The following is a 19,665-nucleotide window of genomic DNA, read 5'->3' as shown; positions in this document are numbered from 1 at the left end:
TACTTTACTTAGAGTTAGTTCCATGTGATTTATTGCTTAATTGTTTTCTGGTTTCTTTGTGTTCATAACATATAAAATGTTACATGTTTGTTTTATTTCAGCAAATTATTGTAAGCTCCTAGTAGAGATAAGACCATAAACTTCTATATCTTTCCCAACTGCAATCAAGAGCCTGTTCCAATCACATTCACATAATAGTTATCCAATAAATAGTTGGTGGTAATTATAGTATTTTTCCAACCTTTGTCTCTTCTGGAAACTGCCTTCCACCACTACCTTTCCATTTTCTATAACACTTGAAAAAATGCTTTGCTTTATTTACCAAATTCAAAAAGATCTACTTTTTACCATTATTTAATCACCATGGTACTATTTTTTCCCCTTTGTATTTCTCCTCTCACTCTTTTCTTTGATGTCTCTTAGAAATTACTCCTTCCCAGAGATAATCCTTTCTGGCCTCTCAGGATAATTTATTTTCCTTGCCTTCCACTCCTTCCCAGCAAACTGTCCTCTCTGGGATTGCTTTTCTTGTATTAATACCTATTCATCAATTATAGGTTATTATTTTTACTGTTTCCTGGTGTCAAAGTCCAGGATGGCTTTGTCACCTCTGTGACTTACCTAATGCCTCCATATCATTCTTGTGCCTCATCTAGAACCAAAAACAACTTTTCCATTTTTGTTACTTTATGAGCTCCTTTAGATATGAAAATCTAAACATTTAGATAAACATCATCAAGTAGGTCTTAGAGCAGAGTTAGTTCTAGCTTTTTTAGAGGTTTTGGTTGGACCAAAATCAGATATCAAATCTGGAAATTGTGTAATTTCTTTCCTATAGATTCTCAGATTGCCTGTTAATTTTAATGAGATTTACAGTATGTAATCTACAGAATACTTCACTGATGGAGATTATTTAAGAATTAGTGATTTGTGTCCTTACTGGGCTTATTCAGTTAAAAAGCCACATATCAGCTTGAAGAACCTCTTTCACACTATGATTCAGCTGATGGTTAAAATATTGATTCTTGATTTCAGAACCTTTTCACATTTGTGGCAGCTGGCCCTAGAAGATGCTGAAAACTTTTTAATTCTCCATAGCTTCCTATATAGACTTCGGAGATTAACATACCTTGCTTGGAGTTGCTTCTGTGTACAGTGTTTGAACAGTCTACCTAAGAGCCAATGAGGAAAGCAATCAAGCACAGCATGGTGGGAGCACCTCTGGAAGATGATGTCCTTATTCAGTATAGTGACTCCAGTAAGATTGACTGTGAGTTAGCTTCATGAATAGAATGAGGAAGGAAAACATCTACTGTATGGTTGGAGTATTATTTAACTTAAATCTTATGAAAACTTTGTCAGGTACTTTTTAAAAGAAACCTCACTTTTGCCTATAAGGAAACTGAGGCACAGACAGGTTAAGTGATTGGATATGCCTTTTTTCTTCTTCTACTGCCATAAACTCACAGGGCCACCAAGGATTCCCCAAGAGAGCAGCAGGCAGTCTTGCAAGCCAAGAAGATAAAAAGTACCCTCCAAGCTCCCTCAAATCTCTGGTATCTCATTAGAAAAAATCATAATTCTTATTTGAGCAATGGTTGCATTACAGATTGGATTACAATGATTGGGATTGCTGGGTCAAATGGTAACTCTACTTTTAACTTTTTGGGGAAATTCTAGGCTGTTTTTCAATGTGGCTGTACCATTTTACATTCTCATCAGCAGTATATTAGGGTCCTGATTCCTCCACAGTCATGTCAACACTTGCTATTATCTGACCTTTTGTGTAGCCATCCTAATGAGTATAAAGTAGTATCTCTGTGGTTTTAAATTGCATTTCTCTGATGGCTAAGAGCTCCAACATCTTTTTATGTGCTTGCTAGTTATTTATCAATCTTCTTGGTAGAAATGTCTACTCTGAAACTTCACCCACTTATAATTGTGTTGTCTTTATTATTAAACTTTGAGTGCTCTTTGTATATTCTAGATTTGCATGTCTTCTCATGTAAATGATTTACAAATAGTTTCGCCCATTCAGTGAGTTGTCTTTTTACTTTCTTGATAAGGCCCTTTGAAGCACAAAAGTGTTTAATTTAGATGAAAAGTCCAATTTGTCTATTTTTAAAATTTTTGTGATTTGGTGTCATATCTAAGAAAACATTGCCAAATCCCCAGCCATGAAGATTTATCTCTGTGTTTTAGTCTAAGAGATTTATAAGTTTTAACTCTTTTACTTTTATTTTGATCCATTTGGAGTTAGCTTTTGTATATGGTGTGAGGTTGGAGTCCAAATTCATTCTTTTGGATGTGGTCCCAGCACCATTTGTTGAAAAGATAATAATTTCTCCATTTAATGACCTTGGCACCCTGTTGAAAATCAATTGGCCATAGGTAGATGCATTTATTTCTGGATTCTCAATTATATTCCATCGATCTGTATGTCTATCTTTATGCCAGTACCACAATGTCTTTATTACAATTGCTTTGTAGTAAATTTTGAAATTGGAAAGTGTGAGGCCTCCAACTGTGTTCTTCTTTTTCAAAATTGTTTTAGTATTCTGGGTTTCTTGAGTTCCCACATGAATTTTAAAATTGGCTTGTCAATTTCTGCAAAGAAGCCAGCTAGGATTCTGATATAGATTGCAATGAATCTCTAGATCAACTTTGGGGTATATTGCCCTCTTAGCAATATTATGTCTTCTGATCTGTGAACCTGAGATGTCTTTCTGCTTTTTTTTAGATAATTCTTTCATTTTATTCAACAATATTTTGTTCTTTTCAGAGTATAAGTTTTGCAGTTCTTTTGTTAAATTTACTTGTAAATATTTTACTATTTTTGATGCAAATGCAAATGTAATTTTCTTAATTTCTTTTTTTGATTGTTTATTACAAGTGTATAGAAATGCAATTGATTTTTATATATTGGTCTTATATCTTGCAACCTTGCTGAACTTGCCTCTTAGTTCTAATTGTTTTTTAGTGGATTCCTTAGGATTTTCTTTATACACTCTCTTTCATTTCATAATCTTACTTTACATAAGTAGAACTGTCTTGACATAAACTCCTTGAAGCATGTGACAGTCATTTGCTTTAAGGTTTTGATGTCAGGCTCTCCTGGAGTTCTGAATCAAAAGAGCTTCTTTGGAAATACAGTCGCGATTTACCTCCCAGCTGTGAAAAGCCAAAAAAACCCAAACTAGGCTGATCCTCCTGTGTTGACCTGAGGTCATTCTGTGCCTGTCAAACCAAATAACACATTCAATCTTTTGTATATTTTGAAGACTCAGAAACCCAGAAATTTTTAGAACCTCTTTCTCACTCTAATTAAAACCTACTGCTCTGTCAATGGGAAAGAATGAGTCCAGACATTCTGAAAACCATACAAATGTGTTTACATTTTAGTGGGGGCTTCCTGCATCTTTAACCTCTTTAAATTGACATAGGTAAGATCTTGTGTAATAACACATTTGCAAATATGCAGATTCATTTTCAAATGAATATAATCTGATTTAGAGAATATTAACTGACTATCATAGTAGACTATGGATAATACTCTAATAATTAATTACAGGTTAACATTTTTAAAACTCAAAGACTATGCTTTAAGCCACATTATGCTCTACTTCAGCCTAATACAAGGGAGAAATTTGGAGGGGCCCCTCCTAGCTTTCTAGTCTCATTACTCCCAAATTAGAAATATTACCAGCCTAACAATAACTCTAGGGTCTAAAATGAAGTTATTTTGGCAGCCTTATAGTTTTCTTGTCATTGTTAACAGAAGATTGGCCTTTGTGCAGGTTAAATAATCAAATCTTAGAGGAAATTGACTTGCTTTTAAATTATCTACAAATATTAGCCCTTAAAAGATTATGTAGCAGTATATATTATCTGTTAACCAATCCATGTGCAGCTGATGGACTTTGTGATTCAGCGGATAATAAGTATTAGTTTTTGCTGCTTTGATCTTATGTATATCAATACAGACAAAAATACGACGGAGAGAGAGATAGAGAGAGAGATGGAGAGAGAGACAGAGAAGAAAAAGAAAGTGTTGAAAAAGCTTAAAAGTCCAACATTTCAAAGCTAATCATTTTGTTGAATTGTTGCTATCACCTTGATACTTGATATATTCTGTTAGTGATTTTATCATATGGGTATTTAGAAGCTCATTTCATGTAACTACTTCCAGCTAACTCATCCCATTTACTTTTGCATACATTTATTACTTATATACCATTTTGACCCAGATAGCAAGGAAATGTGAAAACATTTACAAATGTTGAACTTTTGTAGTAAAACAACAACAACAAGAACAAAAAACCAAAAGAGCAGGGAGTGCTGCTCCCAAATGGACAAAGGAAATTATAAATTAGTTTATGAGAACTGATTTTCAGACCAAACAGTGCAGTATAGTAGAGCTATAAGCACGAATGAACAGAAGAAACATAATCATGTATCACATCACCCAGCAAATATACTCTGCTAGAAAACTGGTGAGATCTCAGCTTTGACTGCCACAGAGAGCAGCCCATCCGCTGCAGTCAGGAAAGAATTGTGTAATTATCTGTGATTAAGTCCTCCTTTCACCTTGGTGATTGCAAGAATTATCAGTGGGGGAGAAATATCTTATCCCAGTTTTACTCTAGACTCAGGCTCTTTAATCATATTGTTGAGTGACTCCTGAGTATAAACTCTAGCTTTTGAACACTGTGGGTCATTTTTAATGTTTTGATTTGTTTTCATCATTGCTTGCCATTTCAGTATGTGTCATGTTTGAGTCTGCCAAGAAGCAGCTTTTCCACTTAGCAAACAGAATTGTGAAAAAAATATACATGGTCCACTTTCTAGGGAGTCTTGTAGCAGCTAGTGATCAAATTAGAGTATTTTTTCCCTTAATTTCTGATGTTAATTCCCACAATTAAGATAAATGTAGCTTGTGGAATGTCATTAAAGTCTTACAACATGTCTCCCAGTTTCTTCTAGGGCATCCCTGAAAAGTTGAAATAACAGGAATATGTCAAAGCTATAAGTATTTAATTTGAAATTTTGGAAAACTATGGCTTAAGATAGTGCATATGTTTTCCATATGAATATGCAAATTATCCTATTCATGAAAGGCTCTGTTCTATATCATATTTTACATGTACACTAATCTGAATGTGTATATATATACCTTGATGAATTTTTTTTTTTTTTTTTGAGACAGAGTCTCTCTGTTGCCCAGGCTGGAGTTCAGTGGCACGATCTCAGCTCACTGCAACCTCTGCCTCCTGGGTTCAAGCGATCCTCCTGCCTCAGACCCCCAGTAGCTGGGATTACAGACATGCACCACCATGCCTGGCTAATTTCTGTATTTTTAGTAGAGATGGGGTTTCACCATTTTGGCCGGGCTGGTCTCAAACTCCTGACCTCAGATGATCCACCCGCCTTGTCCTCCCAAAGTGCTAGGATTACAGGCATGAGCCACTGCACCCAGCCTAATGAATTCTTGTTATAACAATTTAACTTACTTTAAACCTGACATCTTAAGTAATGCATCACTTTGTTTATATAAAATATATTTGGTATATTTCCTGATATATTAGTCCATTTTCATGCTGCTGAAAAAGACATACCCAAGACTGGGAAGAAAAAGAGGTTTAATTGGACTTACAGTTCCACATGGCTGGGGAGGCCTCAGAATCACAGCGGGAGGTGAAAGGGACTACTTAGATGGTGGCAGCAAGAAAATATGAGGAAGAAGCAAAAGCAGAAACCCCAATAAACCCATTAGATCTCGTGAGACTTATTAACTATTATGAGAATAGCATGGCGAAGACCAACTCCCATGATTCCATTACCTCCCCCTGGGTCCCTCCCACAACACGTGGGAATTCTGCGAGATACAATTCAAGTTGAGATTTGGGTGGGGACACAGCCAAACCATATCGTTCCACCTCTGGCCCCTCCAAATCTCATGTCCTCACATTTCAAAACCAATCATGCCTTCCCAACAGTTCCCCAAAGTCTTAACTCGTTTCAGCATTAACCCAAAAGTCCACAGTCCAAAGTCTCATTTGAGACAAGGCAAGTCCCTTCTGCCTAGGAGCCTGTAAAAATCAAAAGCAAACTAGTTACTTCCAAGATACAATGGGGATACAGGTATTGGGTAAATACAACCATTCCAAATGGGAGAAATTGGCCAAAAACAAAGAGGTTACAGGGCCTGTGCAAGTCCAAAATCCAGTAGGGCAGTCACATTTTAAAGCTCCAAAATGATCTCCTTTGACTCCAGGTCTCATATCCAGGTCACGCTGATGCAAGAGGTAGGTTCTTATGGTTTTGGGCAGCTCAGCCCCTGTGGCTTTGCAGGGTACAGCCTCCCTCCTGGCTGCTTTCATAGGCTAGTATTGAGTGTCTGCAGCTTTTCCAGGCACACAGTGCAAGCTGTCAGTGGATCTACCATTCTGGATTCTGGAAGATGGTGGTCCTCTTTTCACAGTTCCACTAGGGAGTGCCCCTGTAGGGACTCTGTCTGGGGGCTCCAACCCCACATTTCCCTTCTGCACTGCCCTAGCAGAGGTTCTCCATGAGGGCCCTGCCCCTGCAGCAGACTTCTGCCTGGGCATCTGGGTATTTCCATACATCTTATGAAATCTAGGCAGAGGTTCCCCAACCTCAATTCTTGACTTCTGTGCACCTACAGGCTCAACACCACATGGAAGCTGCCAAGATTTGGGGCTTCCACCCTCTGAAGCCATAGCCCAAGCTGTACACTGGCTGCATTCAGCCATGGTTTGAGTGGCTGGGGCACAGGGTACCAATTCCCCAAGCTGTATACAGCACAGGGACCCTGGGCCTGGCCCATGAAACCACTTTTTCCTCCTGGGCCTCCAGGCCTATGATGGGAGCAGCTGCTGTGAAGGTCTCTGACGTGGCCTGAAGACATTTTATCCATGGTCTTGGGGATTAACGTTAGGCTCCTTGCTACTTATGCAAATTTCTGCAGCTGGCTTGAATTTCTCCCCAGAAAATAGGTTTTCCTTTTCTATTGCATAGTCAGGCTGCAATTTTTCAAAACTTTTTTGCTCTGCTTCCCTTATGAAACTGAATGCCTTTAACAGAACTCAAGTCACCTCTTGAATGCTTTGGTGCTTAGAAATTTCTTCCACCACATACCGTAAATCATCTTTTTCAAGTTCAAAGTTCCACAAATCTCTAGGCAGGGGCAAAATGCCACCAGTCTCTTTGCTAAAACATAACAAGAGTCACCTTTGTTCCAGTCCCCAAGTCCCTCATCTTCATCTTAGACCAACTCAGCCTGGATCTTATTGTCAATATCGTTATCAGCATTCTGAGCAAAGCCATTACCAAGCCTCTAGGAAGTTCCAAACTTTCCCACATTTTCCTCTCTTCTTCTGAGCCCTCCAAACTGTTCTAACCTCTGCCTGTACCCAGTTCCAACACTGCTTCCACATTTTCGGGTATCTTTTCAGCAACACCCCACTCTGCTGGTACCAATTTACTGTATTAGTTCATTTTCACACTGCTGATAAAGGCATACCTGAGACTGAAAAGAAAAAGAGGTTTAATTGGACTTACATTTCCACATGGCTGGGGAGGCCTCAGAATCTTGGTGAGAGGTGAAAAGCACTTCTTACATGGCTGTGGCAAGAGAAAATGAGGAAGAAGCAAAAGCAGAAAACCCCTGATAAACCCATCAGATCTTTTGAGACTTATTAACTATCATGAGAATAGCACAGGGAAGACCGGCCCCCATTATTCAATTACCTTCCCCTGGGTCCCTTCTACAACACATGGGAATTCTGGGAGATACAATTAAAGTTGAGATTTGGGTGGGGGCACAGCCAAATCATATCACTTGACATTTTATTTACTGTTTTCAATTAGAGAAAAATAAAACATTTTCTCATGGATAGGTAACATTTAGAAACATGTTCCAAATCTGTGCTCTAATTACAACTTTGATAATTGTCCTATCAATGTAGCTGCTTTGATGAGGCTACTCCTGGAACTTATTAACAGGCTTCTTGTCAAACTACAAAAAAGATGCTTGTTTTCCAGGAGAGCAACTATCCGGTAAATCTAAAAATACATCAAATTGTTCAGGTACAAGTATCCAGGAGCAGAGATAGAACACAACCTTGTTCTATGCTACTAAAATAGGCATTTTCCTTCACTGAATGCTGTGCATTCCCTGTCTAACTCTAAAGGTTGTACTGTGATTAAAAACTCAGGAAGAACTTTTGTTATTCACATCAGAGATAAAAAGTGGCTTTACGATACCCTCTGGGTAGGAGCTTACACAGCTGGGCCAATTAAATCATGTTGAGAGAGAGCAACTAAGCAAACGTGCCTATTTGATTTGCTTGATTTCCCATGTTTGCTGTGATCAGTGGCTTTCTCTTTTGTCTGTTCCTTGGATTCCTGATTTGGCTTTCCTTCTAGGCATTAGATTTTATCTTTGGAGGCGTCCTTCTATGACCATTCATTTTTGGACCAAGCCTGGATTTACAATTCTGTTACTGGCCCAGACTTCATTTCTATCCAATTTCATTCCACTGTGCTATAGTTTACAACATATAATTTGACTTATAAATAATTCCTGACTATGGATTTAAAGACTGAAAATAGATCAATAGAAACTTTGAAAATGTTAACATCTTCATTGCTTTTCTCAGTGTAGAAATGGACAATGTTTAGCTTAAAAATCTGCATGTTTTTAATGAGATACGGAGTTGAAAGACTTATTCCTGCAATTTATTGTTCAGGAGAAAGCCTGTTGCTATCTGCCATACCTTGGTTTACTTTGTGCAAAATGAGCTTCTTTTTAAGTAATGAGCCCTTTCCATGTTCAGCTTAAATTGCTGTCTTAGGCACCTCATCAGGGCTCCCCGCTCTGCCTCGTTCCCCCTTTTGCTCACTTGCAGTCTTCGACATAATCCTGGGAGGCAATTGGCATCGTATATACTTTGCTTTGTAATCTCCTGCTTTGATTCTGACTGGATACCCAGTCTGCTCACTTTGCTTCTATCTTAAACAGGTTGACACATACCAGAAACTTAGTATTAAGTTATGTGTGTTGTAAGTTAATTGAGATTCCTCTTCTTGATTAAAATAGACGTCTTTAGAACAGTGTTTTCCAAAATATTCCACAAAACAAATTTATGTACAGATGTCCCTGCCTTAATAATAGAGGGTTGATACATGGAAAGGACAGAAGTTTGGACATTTAACTTATCACGTTTGGTATAGATTGGGTGTTAATTATAAGAGATTAAAAATATACTCAATTCTATAGTGTAAATGTCTCACTATATCATTAGGTTTTTGAGGTGAGCAAGGTAATGTTCACACTAAACAATTATGATTTAGGAAGGCTTAAATAGTTGTTGTTTCGAACAGAATTTAAGTAATTTTTTTCCTTTTCTCATTATGCTGAAATAAAATAATTATTGCTGAATAAAATAACTGACTGCACATTATCTTAACAGATTAATTCTTTTAATCCTCATCTTAAAGTAAACTCCTCTGGTTAAATCTTCCTTTTTTTCATCTGAATTACAAGAAACCCAATGGTAATGTTTCTTGCAATATGTTTTATAAAAATTTTATTTGGAAAGTTTGAAAAATTTCTACACATAATTGAAAAGGATAAGTTGGGCACAGTGGTGCCTGCCTGTAGTCCCAGCTACTCAGGAAGCTGAGGCAAGGAGGATTGCTGGAGGCAAGGAAGTTGAGGACAGAGTGTGCTATGATGATGCCTGTGAATAGCCACTGCACTCCTGCCTGGACAATTTAGCAAGACTCCATCTTTTTTGAAAAGAAAGAAAAAGAAATGGCATTGGGGATAACAGAATTTAATCAAAGTAGTAAAATGATCATTCTATGGGTATCAAACAAATAAATGAAAATTGTATACTTCAAACAAGTGAATTAAATAATTGATATTCTGATATAAAGTCCGATTTAACAAGAGTTCCTACACGAAAAGTTCTATAAGTAGGTCTGAACTGATTTACTACTAATAAGAGAATTCTCTTTGTAACAGGCCAGCACCTACTGAAGCCTTTCTTTCTTTTAATACTGCAAACATGTTTGCTGTTTAAAATCGGGAAACCAGCTACCCATGAAATCATGCTGCCATTTTTTCCTCATTAGCCCTTTGGTCTGGTCTTCCTTGGAAAAGTTGATGTTCCTCAGTACATAGACTAACAGTGTAGTTGGAGAAGCAGAGTTTTACTCAATTAATTATATTTTTTTGCCCTGCTGTGGTTGGCTGGTCACACTTGTTACTTAAGAAGAATGGCAATTTTGCCTTAAGGTAGGAGTATCTCAGGAAATGCAGGAAACTAAGGCAACACAACTAATATTCCAGCTGTAGTAACAAGTCCAAGGGTTCTACCTCTCAGGGAAAACTATTGGCACACTGCCTTCTTTACACTTGCAGCCCTTTCAGGCCTCAGGCAAGTGTTATTCTGAGGTGAAGGAGGCTGTTGTTCAAGGTGACGTAATTTCTCTGTCTGCCTTTCTCCATGTTGCTTTGAGCCAAGTCTATTGTGAGATAAAATGCCTGTTTCAGGCAGCAGCCATCTCTCCAAAGCTTTGTAGCAGAGTTAGCTTTATTTAATGTGCTGTTGGGAAGGATAGGGGGAAAAAAGAGACCTAGCTTCTCTTAACAAGAACTTGAAGTGCCATTTGTTTGACAAATCTTATTGAATACATACTATGTAACTGGCCCTGTGACCCTTATGCTTTTAAAATTTATTAGGAAGGGAGACATTGTGAGAGCTGGGAGGGGGAACTTTTTCTTAGAGTGTATTGTTGTATTTGAGATTACTGTCTTTTGCCAGACTAGATAATTAAGAATAAAAAGCTATGTCCACTTCTACCCCTTCTTTCAGTCAGGTGAAGTAATTTCTCTCTCCCTTCTTCAAATAGCTCTCATTGAAATTTGGCCTACTTTCCTCAATAGCAATTTTAGATATATATAGTGAGAAAAGCCGATATGTGTGCTTTGGCCATTTTCCCCATGACTAATTTTTCTTGTTTTATAGTGCTATCACCCACTCAGAGAAAGTAATAGCACTATTCATTTTAAACAATTGCTTGTTACATCTGGATTTAGTCAAGTGAAGTTCCAAATCATGACAGCTCTTTGGATCCCAGTTGTCTAATATATCATAGAATCAGAGATCAGCCTCAGTGAGATGGAAACAAGACTCTCAGCTACAACAGTGGGCTATCAACATTTTAACTTTCTATTTCAGTTTTCATTTCTCCTCCTGCCTGCGATATTGGCTTAGGTATTCTCTAATTCTGCCTCTGTCTTTAGATACTTTTGTTCACATGTGAAAAACATAATTTAATTTGTGTGGAATTTATTTCAGCAAACTGTTATGTTAGTTAGCTAAGTAAAATTCCAACTTAAAAAACTCTAAAATTTCCAGAATCTTTCATTGTAACATGTTAAATGATAATGAATATACACTCTGCTAATTAGACTTGATAATAAACAAAGCAACTGTCCAGCCTTTTCTTGTTAATCAATCAGCAAATTAAAAAATCTCTTTAACCAATCTCACCACTTTGGGAGGCTGAGGCGGGTGGATCACGAGGTCAGGAGTTTGAGGCCAGCCTGGCCAGCATGGCAAAACCCCGTCTCTACTAAAAATACAAAAAGTAGCTGTGCGTGGTGGCAGGCGCCTGTAATCCCAGCTACTTGGGAGGCTGAGGCAGGAGAATCGCTTGAACCCGGGAGGTGTAGGTTGCAGTGAGCCCAGATCGTGCCACTGCATTGCAGCCTGGGCTACTGAGACTCCATCTGGGGCCCGAGTGGGAGGGGTGTGGGGGGAGTCTTTTCTCTTTTTTTTTTGTTTGAGGCGGAGTCTCGCTCTGTCGCCCAGGCTGGAGTGCGGTGGTGCGATCTCGGCTCACTGCAACCTCTGCCTCCCGGGTTCAAGCGATTCTCCTAAAAAAAAAAAAAAAAAAGTCTCTTGAACCTAGTTAAAGCCTCTGCTAGCACTTGGGGTGTCTTTGTAAGAATTAGCAAAAAGTGCTCCCTCTGCACAGAGCAAGTAAAACAAAGGCTTTATCCAAAGAGGCTGGAGTTCCTTTGGCTGGCTGAGTGGGAGGTGACCCAGGCCTTCCCTACACACTGGGCCCGGTGTTCCTGTGCAGACCACGACCTTCGTAACCACCAAGACAGCCCTGTGCCTGGTACGGGAAGGCAGGAAGTAGAATTCCGTACCACTCGGAGCCCTTCCCATCTTCACATTTCTGGAGGTTTTCTTATTTTTTTTTTTTATTCAATGGCGTTAATCCATTTTGTCGGTAGTTATAAATGAGAAGGAAGGCCAGAGAATTAGTATTTGATTTTAGGATAAACAAAGTGGAATAACCGTGGTGGCAGTTCAACGCAAGGTTTCCCTTCCAACATACAATGTTAGGAAGCATACAGCAGGCTTTTTCCTTAAAAAAAAAAAAAAAAAAAATCCTGGATAGTAATCTAAAGAATCACTCAGAAGGATATGTTCATTTTAAAGAATTATAAAATGTTATCAAATGACTGATTCTATGGCCAATGTACACACACACACACACACACACACACACACACACGTATAGAATAAAACTTCTGTGGTATGTGTTATTTATGATTATGTATTCATAATTATAACGAAGCTAAGTCACCATTATCTTTTCTGCTTTAAAGTATCGGAAGCTGCTACCTTGCTATGAAAAAAGTATTACGTGCTCCTCCAATTCCTCCCCCGCCATCTTTATCCAACAGGAAAGGAATGAAAAATAAAACTTTGGGCTCTTTTTTCCCTCTTCTTTTTCCAGGTGATGTGTTCCACCTCACTGTCCCCAGTAAATTCACCTTCGAGGAGGCTGCAAAAGAGTGTGAAAACCAGGACGCCAGGCTGGCAACAGTGGGGGAACTCCAGGCGGCGTGGAGGAACGGCTTTGACCAGTGCGATTACGGGTGGCTGTCGGATGCCAGCGTGCGCCACCCTGTGACTGTGGCCAGGGCCCAGTGTGGAGGTGGTCTACTTGGGGTGAGAACCCTGTATCGTTTTGAGAACCAGACAGGCTTCCCTCCCCCTGATAGCAGATTTGATGCCTACTGCTTTAAACGTAAGTGTTTGACACCTTTTTAAAAATTACAGATTTAAAAAAAATGCTTCGAAGCATGCATTGATGTTCAACTAGCCGTTGGAATGGATTCCATGTCTTGCAGTGTGTGCACGGAATGGAAACAGTTCAGTGAGTTTTCAAAAGCAAGCAAACTGAACAGCAGTGCTATGGTTAAAACCACAGGAATTTTGACAAATGGATTTTTAGAGGGGTGAGGAAATATCAGGTTAAGCTTTAACTGTGCTCTGTTGTGTCCAGAGTCACAGTGACTAAGTATTTTACATTAATTGCAGTCCTTAAATTTTGGAATTTGCTTATTGGTGCTACAATGCCGAGGCCAACTGAGGCTGAGTTAAATCCTGAAGATTGTTTATTTTGTCTTCGGTATCACTCTCTTTCTTTGAGATGGCAAAGAATTTAAATTTCAGTAATTACAGGTGAGTATTTGAAGCTGACATGGATACTCAAAATGTTCAAGTCATAACTAAAAACGAACCATTGTTTTTTTAAATAACGTTTCTCAACATTCATGATATAATTATTTTAATTTTCCAGATGTCCTCAAATAATTTTAGCAGTAGCAGTCATATGATATAGTATTGTAATTGTAGAATGCAAATTAAACGAGCAAGTAATCTAGCATCTGATTGGAATATTTACTGAACCATCTATACTATGCTAGCTAAACAAAGATCTTCCAGAATTTTGGTGACCTTGGGTATATCCAAGACAGAGTTAGGTTATGTCGAAACAAATTTGTGAACAATTTTGACTAAATTTCCAATGTATCTTGTTATAGCAATATGTCACTAAAATGAGTACAAAATGTACTAGCTTATTATATAATTGATTTCTAGAGTGAAATACACAGGCATTTTTAAGCAACCAAAAAGACACAGACTGTGATGTTCTAAGTAGTCAGTAGAATGGATGTTAATGCAACCAAAAGGTTTGTTTTCACACTTTTATCTCCTAGCTAAGAAGCCTCTGCTCAGATCTCCTCCCTTAGACTCAACTTTCTGAGTGTTAAAGCCATGTGTTGTGTATTAGCTTGCTACAAGCTGGTCGCTCCGTAAAGGCTGTAGAAAATGCTACCTTTTGTTCTCAGGCCCTGAAACAACAGAATTCTTCCTTAATCATTTTCAGGAAAACAACAATCATAGAAACCTTATCTCTAAAAGTATACAGATGTACATTCATTTAAGCTGCATTGTCACAACAATGATTTTTCAATTACTTCAGGCTCTAAAATCAGTTTTACATTACGTGACTGACGTAATTAAGGAGCAAAATCAGATTGGTATGCTGTGGGGAAGGCGTTGGAGAGGTTAAATTAGGGAAGGAGTAGAATTATCCAGCCTGACTTCCTTGTTTGATATTTTCTTGTGCTTCATTAATAAAACTGGCACTGGAAAACTTTTAAAAAACATTTTTCGTCTCTCTGTGGGTAAAATTTAAATCAAAGCCTGTCTATAGCCACAAAGATTATTATTAAAGAATTCATCCTGATGTGTTTTAAATTATTTATTTAATTGAAAAATACGCATGAAATAACAAGGTACTTATGTTTAAATGGAGTAACCAAAATCTGCACAAAATTCAAAAAGTGTTTAAAAGTTTATATTCACTTTTATCTAATTCATTTACATATACGTAACTTGTAAATATAATGGATTCGTATTTTGCCTTTTTTCCCACCTAAGCATGTGGCTAGATTCTTATTTTTTTCCTACTTAAGACGTTATTATATTCAGAATTCATTCAGCGCATAGAAGGTTAAAAGAGTTTAGCCATATAGAAGCCTTTCTTAAACCACAGACAATGCCAATAGTTTTCCAAAATTTCTAATTTATTTTTCAAAATTTTATATATATATATATATATATATATATATTTTTTTTTTTTTTTTTTTTTTTTTTGAGACGGAATTTCATTCTTGTTACCCAGGTGGAGATTACAGTGAGCTGAGATGGCACCACTGCACTCCAGCCTGGGTTTAAAAGAGTTTAGCCATATAGAAGCCTTTCTTAAACCACAGACAATGCCAATAGTTTTCCAAAATTTCTAATTTATTTTTCAAAATTATATATATATATATATATATATATATATTTTTTTTTTTTTTTTTTTTTGAGATGGAATTTCGTTCTTGTTACCCAGGCTGGAGTGCAGTGGTGCCATCTCAGCTCACTGTAATCTCCACCTCCCAGGTTCAAGTGATTCTTCTGCCTCAGCCACCCAAGTAGCTGGGATTACAGGCATGCACCACCATGCCCAGCTAGTTTTGTATTTTTAGTAGAGATGGGGTTTCACCATGTTGGTCAGGTTGGTCTAGAACTCCTGACCTCAGGTGATCCACCCATTTCGGCCTCCCAAAGTGCTGGGATTACAGGAGTGAGCCACTGCTCCTGGCCTAGTATATATTTTTAAAGAATTTGAAAAATATTTTCAAAATGACTTAATTGATGTCCACCTTTACCACATAGTCAAGTAGTGACTAAATTCTGTAGGGTAAAATTCGTAAGAGTCATGGCCTCAGCTACAGTTCCAAAAGTGATTTCAGAGATATACAGCTGGCTGGTTTTGTAAAGGAATTTAGAAATATAACCATAGTTTTCTTGTTTGCTTCTACCAAACGTAGAAAGTGTTTTCTAAGTCACTTGGTGAATGAACAATGCCAAATCTTACTTTGCTTTAATTCCCTTTGCCTCACAAAGTCACTGGCTAAAACATTCACAATGACAGATAGAAAATATAAAATTAGGCTTTATTCTTTTCAAATAAATTTGAAAAGTAGGCAAAGTAATGTCTTTCATTGTAAGATAAAGTTTTCCTGTATATCTTCTCTTAATGATTAAATAATTTTGCATATTTATGTTTTTTACTTCAGAATTTAGCAAGTTCTGTGAAAGCTGGAGAGTTATACAAGGCTTTGAAAGATCGTTTCATACGTCCCCAAACATAAGTGAATCAAAACCATTCAAAACTCATGATAATCTCTCACAGAATGTTATTATCTCCAAGAGAGGGAGATGGAGCATGTTTCCTAGAAAACTCATTCTAATATTCCATGACCTTCACTCTCAGATAATTTTTCTAATTAAGTACTTTGCATTTGAATTTGAACCCATGTTTTCATTTTTGAGTTGGAGACCAAAATCTGAATAACAGCCCTTTCTATTGTTGATCACAGTTGTTTATTTATCCCTCAGCATCTTCTCCAACTGAAACAAGTTTTCTTGTTTTACAGTTTCAATCTCCAAATTCCTAATCATTGATATGTTCTTGCTTTGAAGTTTCATCATTGCTTTGCACATTCTTCTATTTACGATTAAGTTTGGAAATCAAAATGGTGGTCCAGAGAAGACTAAATTAATTCCCACCACTTTCTATCCTATCTTATATACTCATTCACTGTTAAAATTTGCCTGCCCTTCTAACCTTTGGTTAGTTCATTATCTTTTTTGTGTGTGCCCTAGTTCATAATCTGACCACATGTGCCAAAACTAACCTTTCCCCAATTGGTATATTACAAATGTTTCCTGTTTATTGAATTTGAATTTGTTAGCATTCCATCATTCATATAACTTTAAAAAGATAGTTTGAATTGGCCAGTCACGGTGGCTCACGCTTGTAATCCCAGCACTTTGGGAGGCCAAGGTGGGTGGATCACGAGGTCAGGAGATCGAGACCATCCTGGCTAACAGGGTGAAACCCCGTCTCTACTAAAAATACAAAAAATTAGCTGGGCGTGGTGGCGGGCGCCTGTAGTCCCAGTCCCTAACCCAAACCCTAACCCTAACCCTAACAGCCTGTAGTCCCAGTCAGGAGGCTGAGGCAGGAGAATGGCGTGAACCCGGGAGGTGGAGCTTGCAGTGAGACGAGATTGTGCCACTGCACTCCAGCCTGGGTGACAGAGCGAGACTCTGTCTCAAAAAAAAACAACACATTGGCATAATGTCCCCTTAGCAGCATGGAAGTCATCTGTGCTTTCCTTCATTCAGGTTTCTCCAGCTTGCACCTATAAATCTGAACCAGTCCATTAGCTTTTAATGTTCTTCCTCTTCCATCCTGATCTATCCTTACATAAGAGAACTCCCACCAAAAATATCCCTATGACTAATTTTAACTTGGTTCTTCTATATTAAATTTGTTATACATAACACAATGTAAACATGGTTAGAAACCTGTAAAGATTGGAGCAGTGGAATTACAATTCAAACTATATATGTATATATATACATATATATACATATATAGTTTGAATTGTAATTCCACTGCTCCAATCTTTACAGGTTTCTAACCATGTTTACATTGAGTTATGTATAACAAATTTAATATAGAAGAACCAAGTTAAAATTAGTCATTTCTCAATAATGTAGAGGGCATGGGAATAAGTTAAATTGACTATCATGCTGCTAATAGGGGTTTTAAGTTTTATTAGGAAAATCTGTCTCATGTCTCGCAACAGAAGCAGAGAAGATGGCCCATAGGACAAAAATGCCATAAGTACAGTGATGTGAAACATCTGTGGGCAGACAGCTGCAAAGGTTGGAAAGGAACTTTTGTGGGAAAAGAATCGTGTTGATTTATGTTGGCTTCCTCAATAATAAAGTTGAAGGAATACTGGTAGTTTTCCAGAACCAAAACTTCTCCATGTGAATGCACCTATTGGAAGGACATTGTTAGAATAATCTGGAATTGTTTTTACCTTTACAGTAGTCATCAGAATACAGTGGTATTTATTCTTAAAATATCTCTTTGTAGATATTGTGCTTTATAAAATTATTTCCTTTTGTGGAATGGCTGAAACAAATGGCACAAATCCTCACATACACTGACTTGTGATCAAAATCAGCTGTTAAGCTGATGAAAAAGCCACCCAAACTGAAAAGGAAGTCTGAGGTTTTCCATTCCAAGTAGTAGAATTAATTAACTTAATTATAAGCAGACCTTTTCTTTTTTTAAATAGGGCTCTAAAATTATTGAAAACCTTTGGTTTTGGAAACAAAGTCACATAAATGCTGGCTTTCTAGAACACATTCTCTAGGACATATTGCTACCACTTTATTGCACAGCAGGACTAGAGGAAGGAATGCAACAGCAAACTCCATAGTAATAATTGACAATGAAATCTAGTTATTTAGTTTTAAAAATATGAGTCAATTTTTAAAACACTATAAACATATTTTCATAGCATTGTAGAAAGTTGCTAGCAGAGAGCTTGGATTGGAACATAGGAAGCCTGGATTCACGGCCCCTTTGGCCGTAATGCAATTGTACCTGTTTCTAAGTTAATTTCATCAGCCAAGGAAATACTCAGAGGGAAAAAGTAAATTTAGCTTTTTTGTTGTTATTAATAATAATATGATTAAATTTTCTCTAATATGCTGTTTGCTAAGTATTTGTGTTATGTTTCCATGGGAACTTTTTCTGTATGTATCTTTTTACTATTTCCCAAAAGAATGCAGTTATAAGACAAACATGAAATTTGGCAGTTAAGTGAAGTAATGGTTATGGAATTTCAGAGGATAGAGAATTGAATTAAAATAGTCATCCACATTTTGGGTTTTTAAGTTGTTCATGTCAATCAAAATAGAACAACGCTTCTTCCAGGAAATGAATGTAGACAAAGCTTTTCTTTAAAAAGGGGAGGAAAAGGTTATTTAATGTTTTTAAACTCCAACTCTTTTTTGGTTTAGTTTTGTTTTAATATTAGAAAGATAAATAATGACAGACTTTAAAGAATATTTAAATATATCATAATGTAAATAGCCATCAAATGTTCATGATAAAATCAGTGAAGCTGAGCTTTAAAATGGTCTGGGAAATGACCACAACTAATAACAGCTCGTGCCAGACAAAAAATAAGGAACCTGTTGTAGCCCTAGTCTGATTTACAGTAAAATCATATCATTTTATGATTAAGTTTTTACAGAGCAAATGGAGCTAAAAGGTAGCCTGTTTTGTTTTTTGAGGGCTCCTGTTCTGGAATTATTAAAAGTAAAAAAGAAGATACTATAGATACTATGGCTATTACACTTCTTTTCAGGGTAAACAAGCATTTACTCATAAAACTAGCTTTAAGCCCTATAGGATGTAGCAAAACGATAACTACAGGTTTCTTCAGGACAGTTCTTTTGAATTCAGTGGCAACTATTAATAGTTTTTTATTTTTAAAAATATTGATTTTTTTTTATTTAAAAAAAAACAATCATTATATAGTAGGCTGCTGCCTTTTCCCTGTGTTGAGAAAGAATCTTGTTTACAAACTGTTGCTTTTATACACAATTTAAATTTCTTTAAACAGGCCAGGCCATTCTCTGTAAATCTGGAGACATTATAATGCAGCATTTTATGATGACAGGTTACTTTATATTGCCTGAGCCTGTTCTTTCTGATGCTTAGGGTTGTTCCCAGTGATTTGTAATTACAGACCTAAAATACATTATGTGGGTACTTTACTTCCTGTTCTACATTTGTGTTTCAGGCTAAAGTAAGCCTGGAAACAAGATCTTTAGGAGA

The 19,665-nt window shown here is 37.2% G+C and overlaps 1 protein-coding gene across 3 annotated transcripts in view; it reads left to right on the top strand.

Moving 5' to 3' along the window:
- VCAN (versican) overlaps nt 1-19,665 on the top strand; it is a 109,975-nt gene that overhangs the window by 27,648 nt on the left and 62,662 nt on the right. For all 3 annotated transcript variants that reach the window (XM_032156909.2, XM_032156910.2, XM_032156911.2), the window contains exon 6: nt 12,847-13,140. In XM_032156909.2, the coding sequence (XP_032012800.1) occupies nt 12,847-13,140 (294 nt within the window). The remainder of the gene's footprint in view (nt 1-12,846; nt 13,141-19,665) is intronic.

This window comes from Hylobates moloch, unplaced genomic scaffold (assembly GCF_009828535.3).
Source record: "Hylobates moloch isolate HMO894 unplaced genomic scaffold, HMol_V3 SCAFFOLD_6, whole genome shotgun sequence".
Taxonomy (NCBI): Eukaryota; Metazoa; Chordata; class Mammalia; order Primates; family Hylobatidae; genus Hylobates; species Hylobates moloch.
Note: the sequence above shows the minus strand (reverse complement) of the source record. Positions and strands in the feature narration are given on the sequence as shown.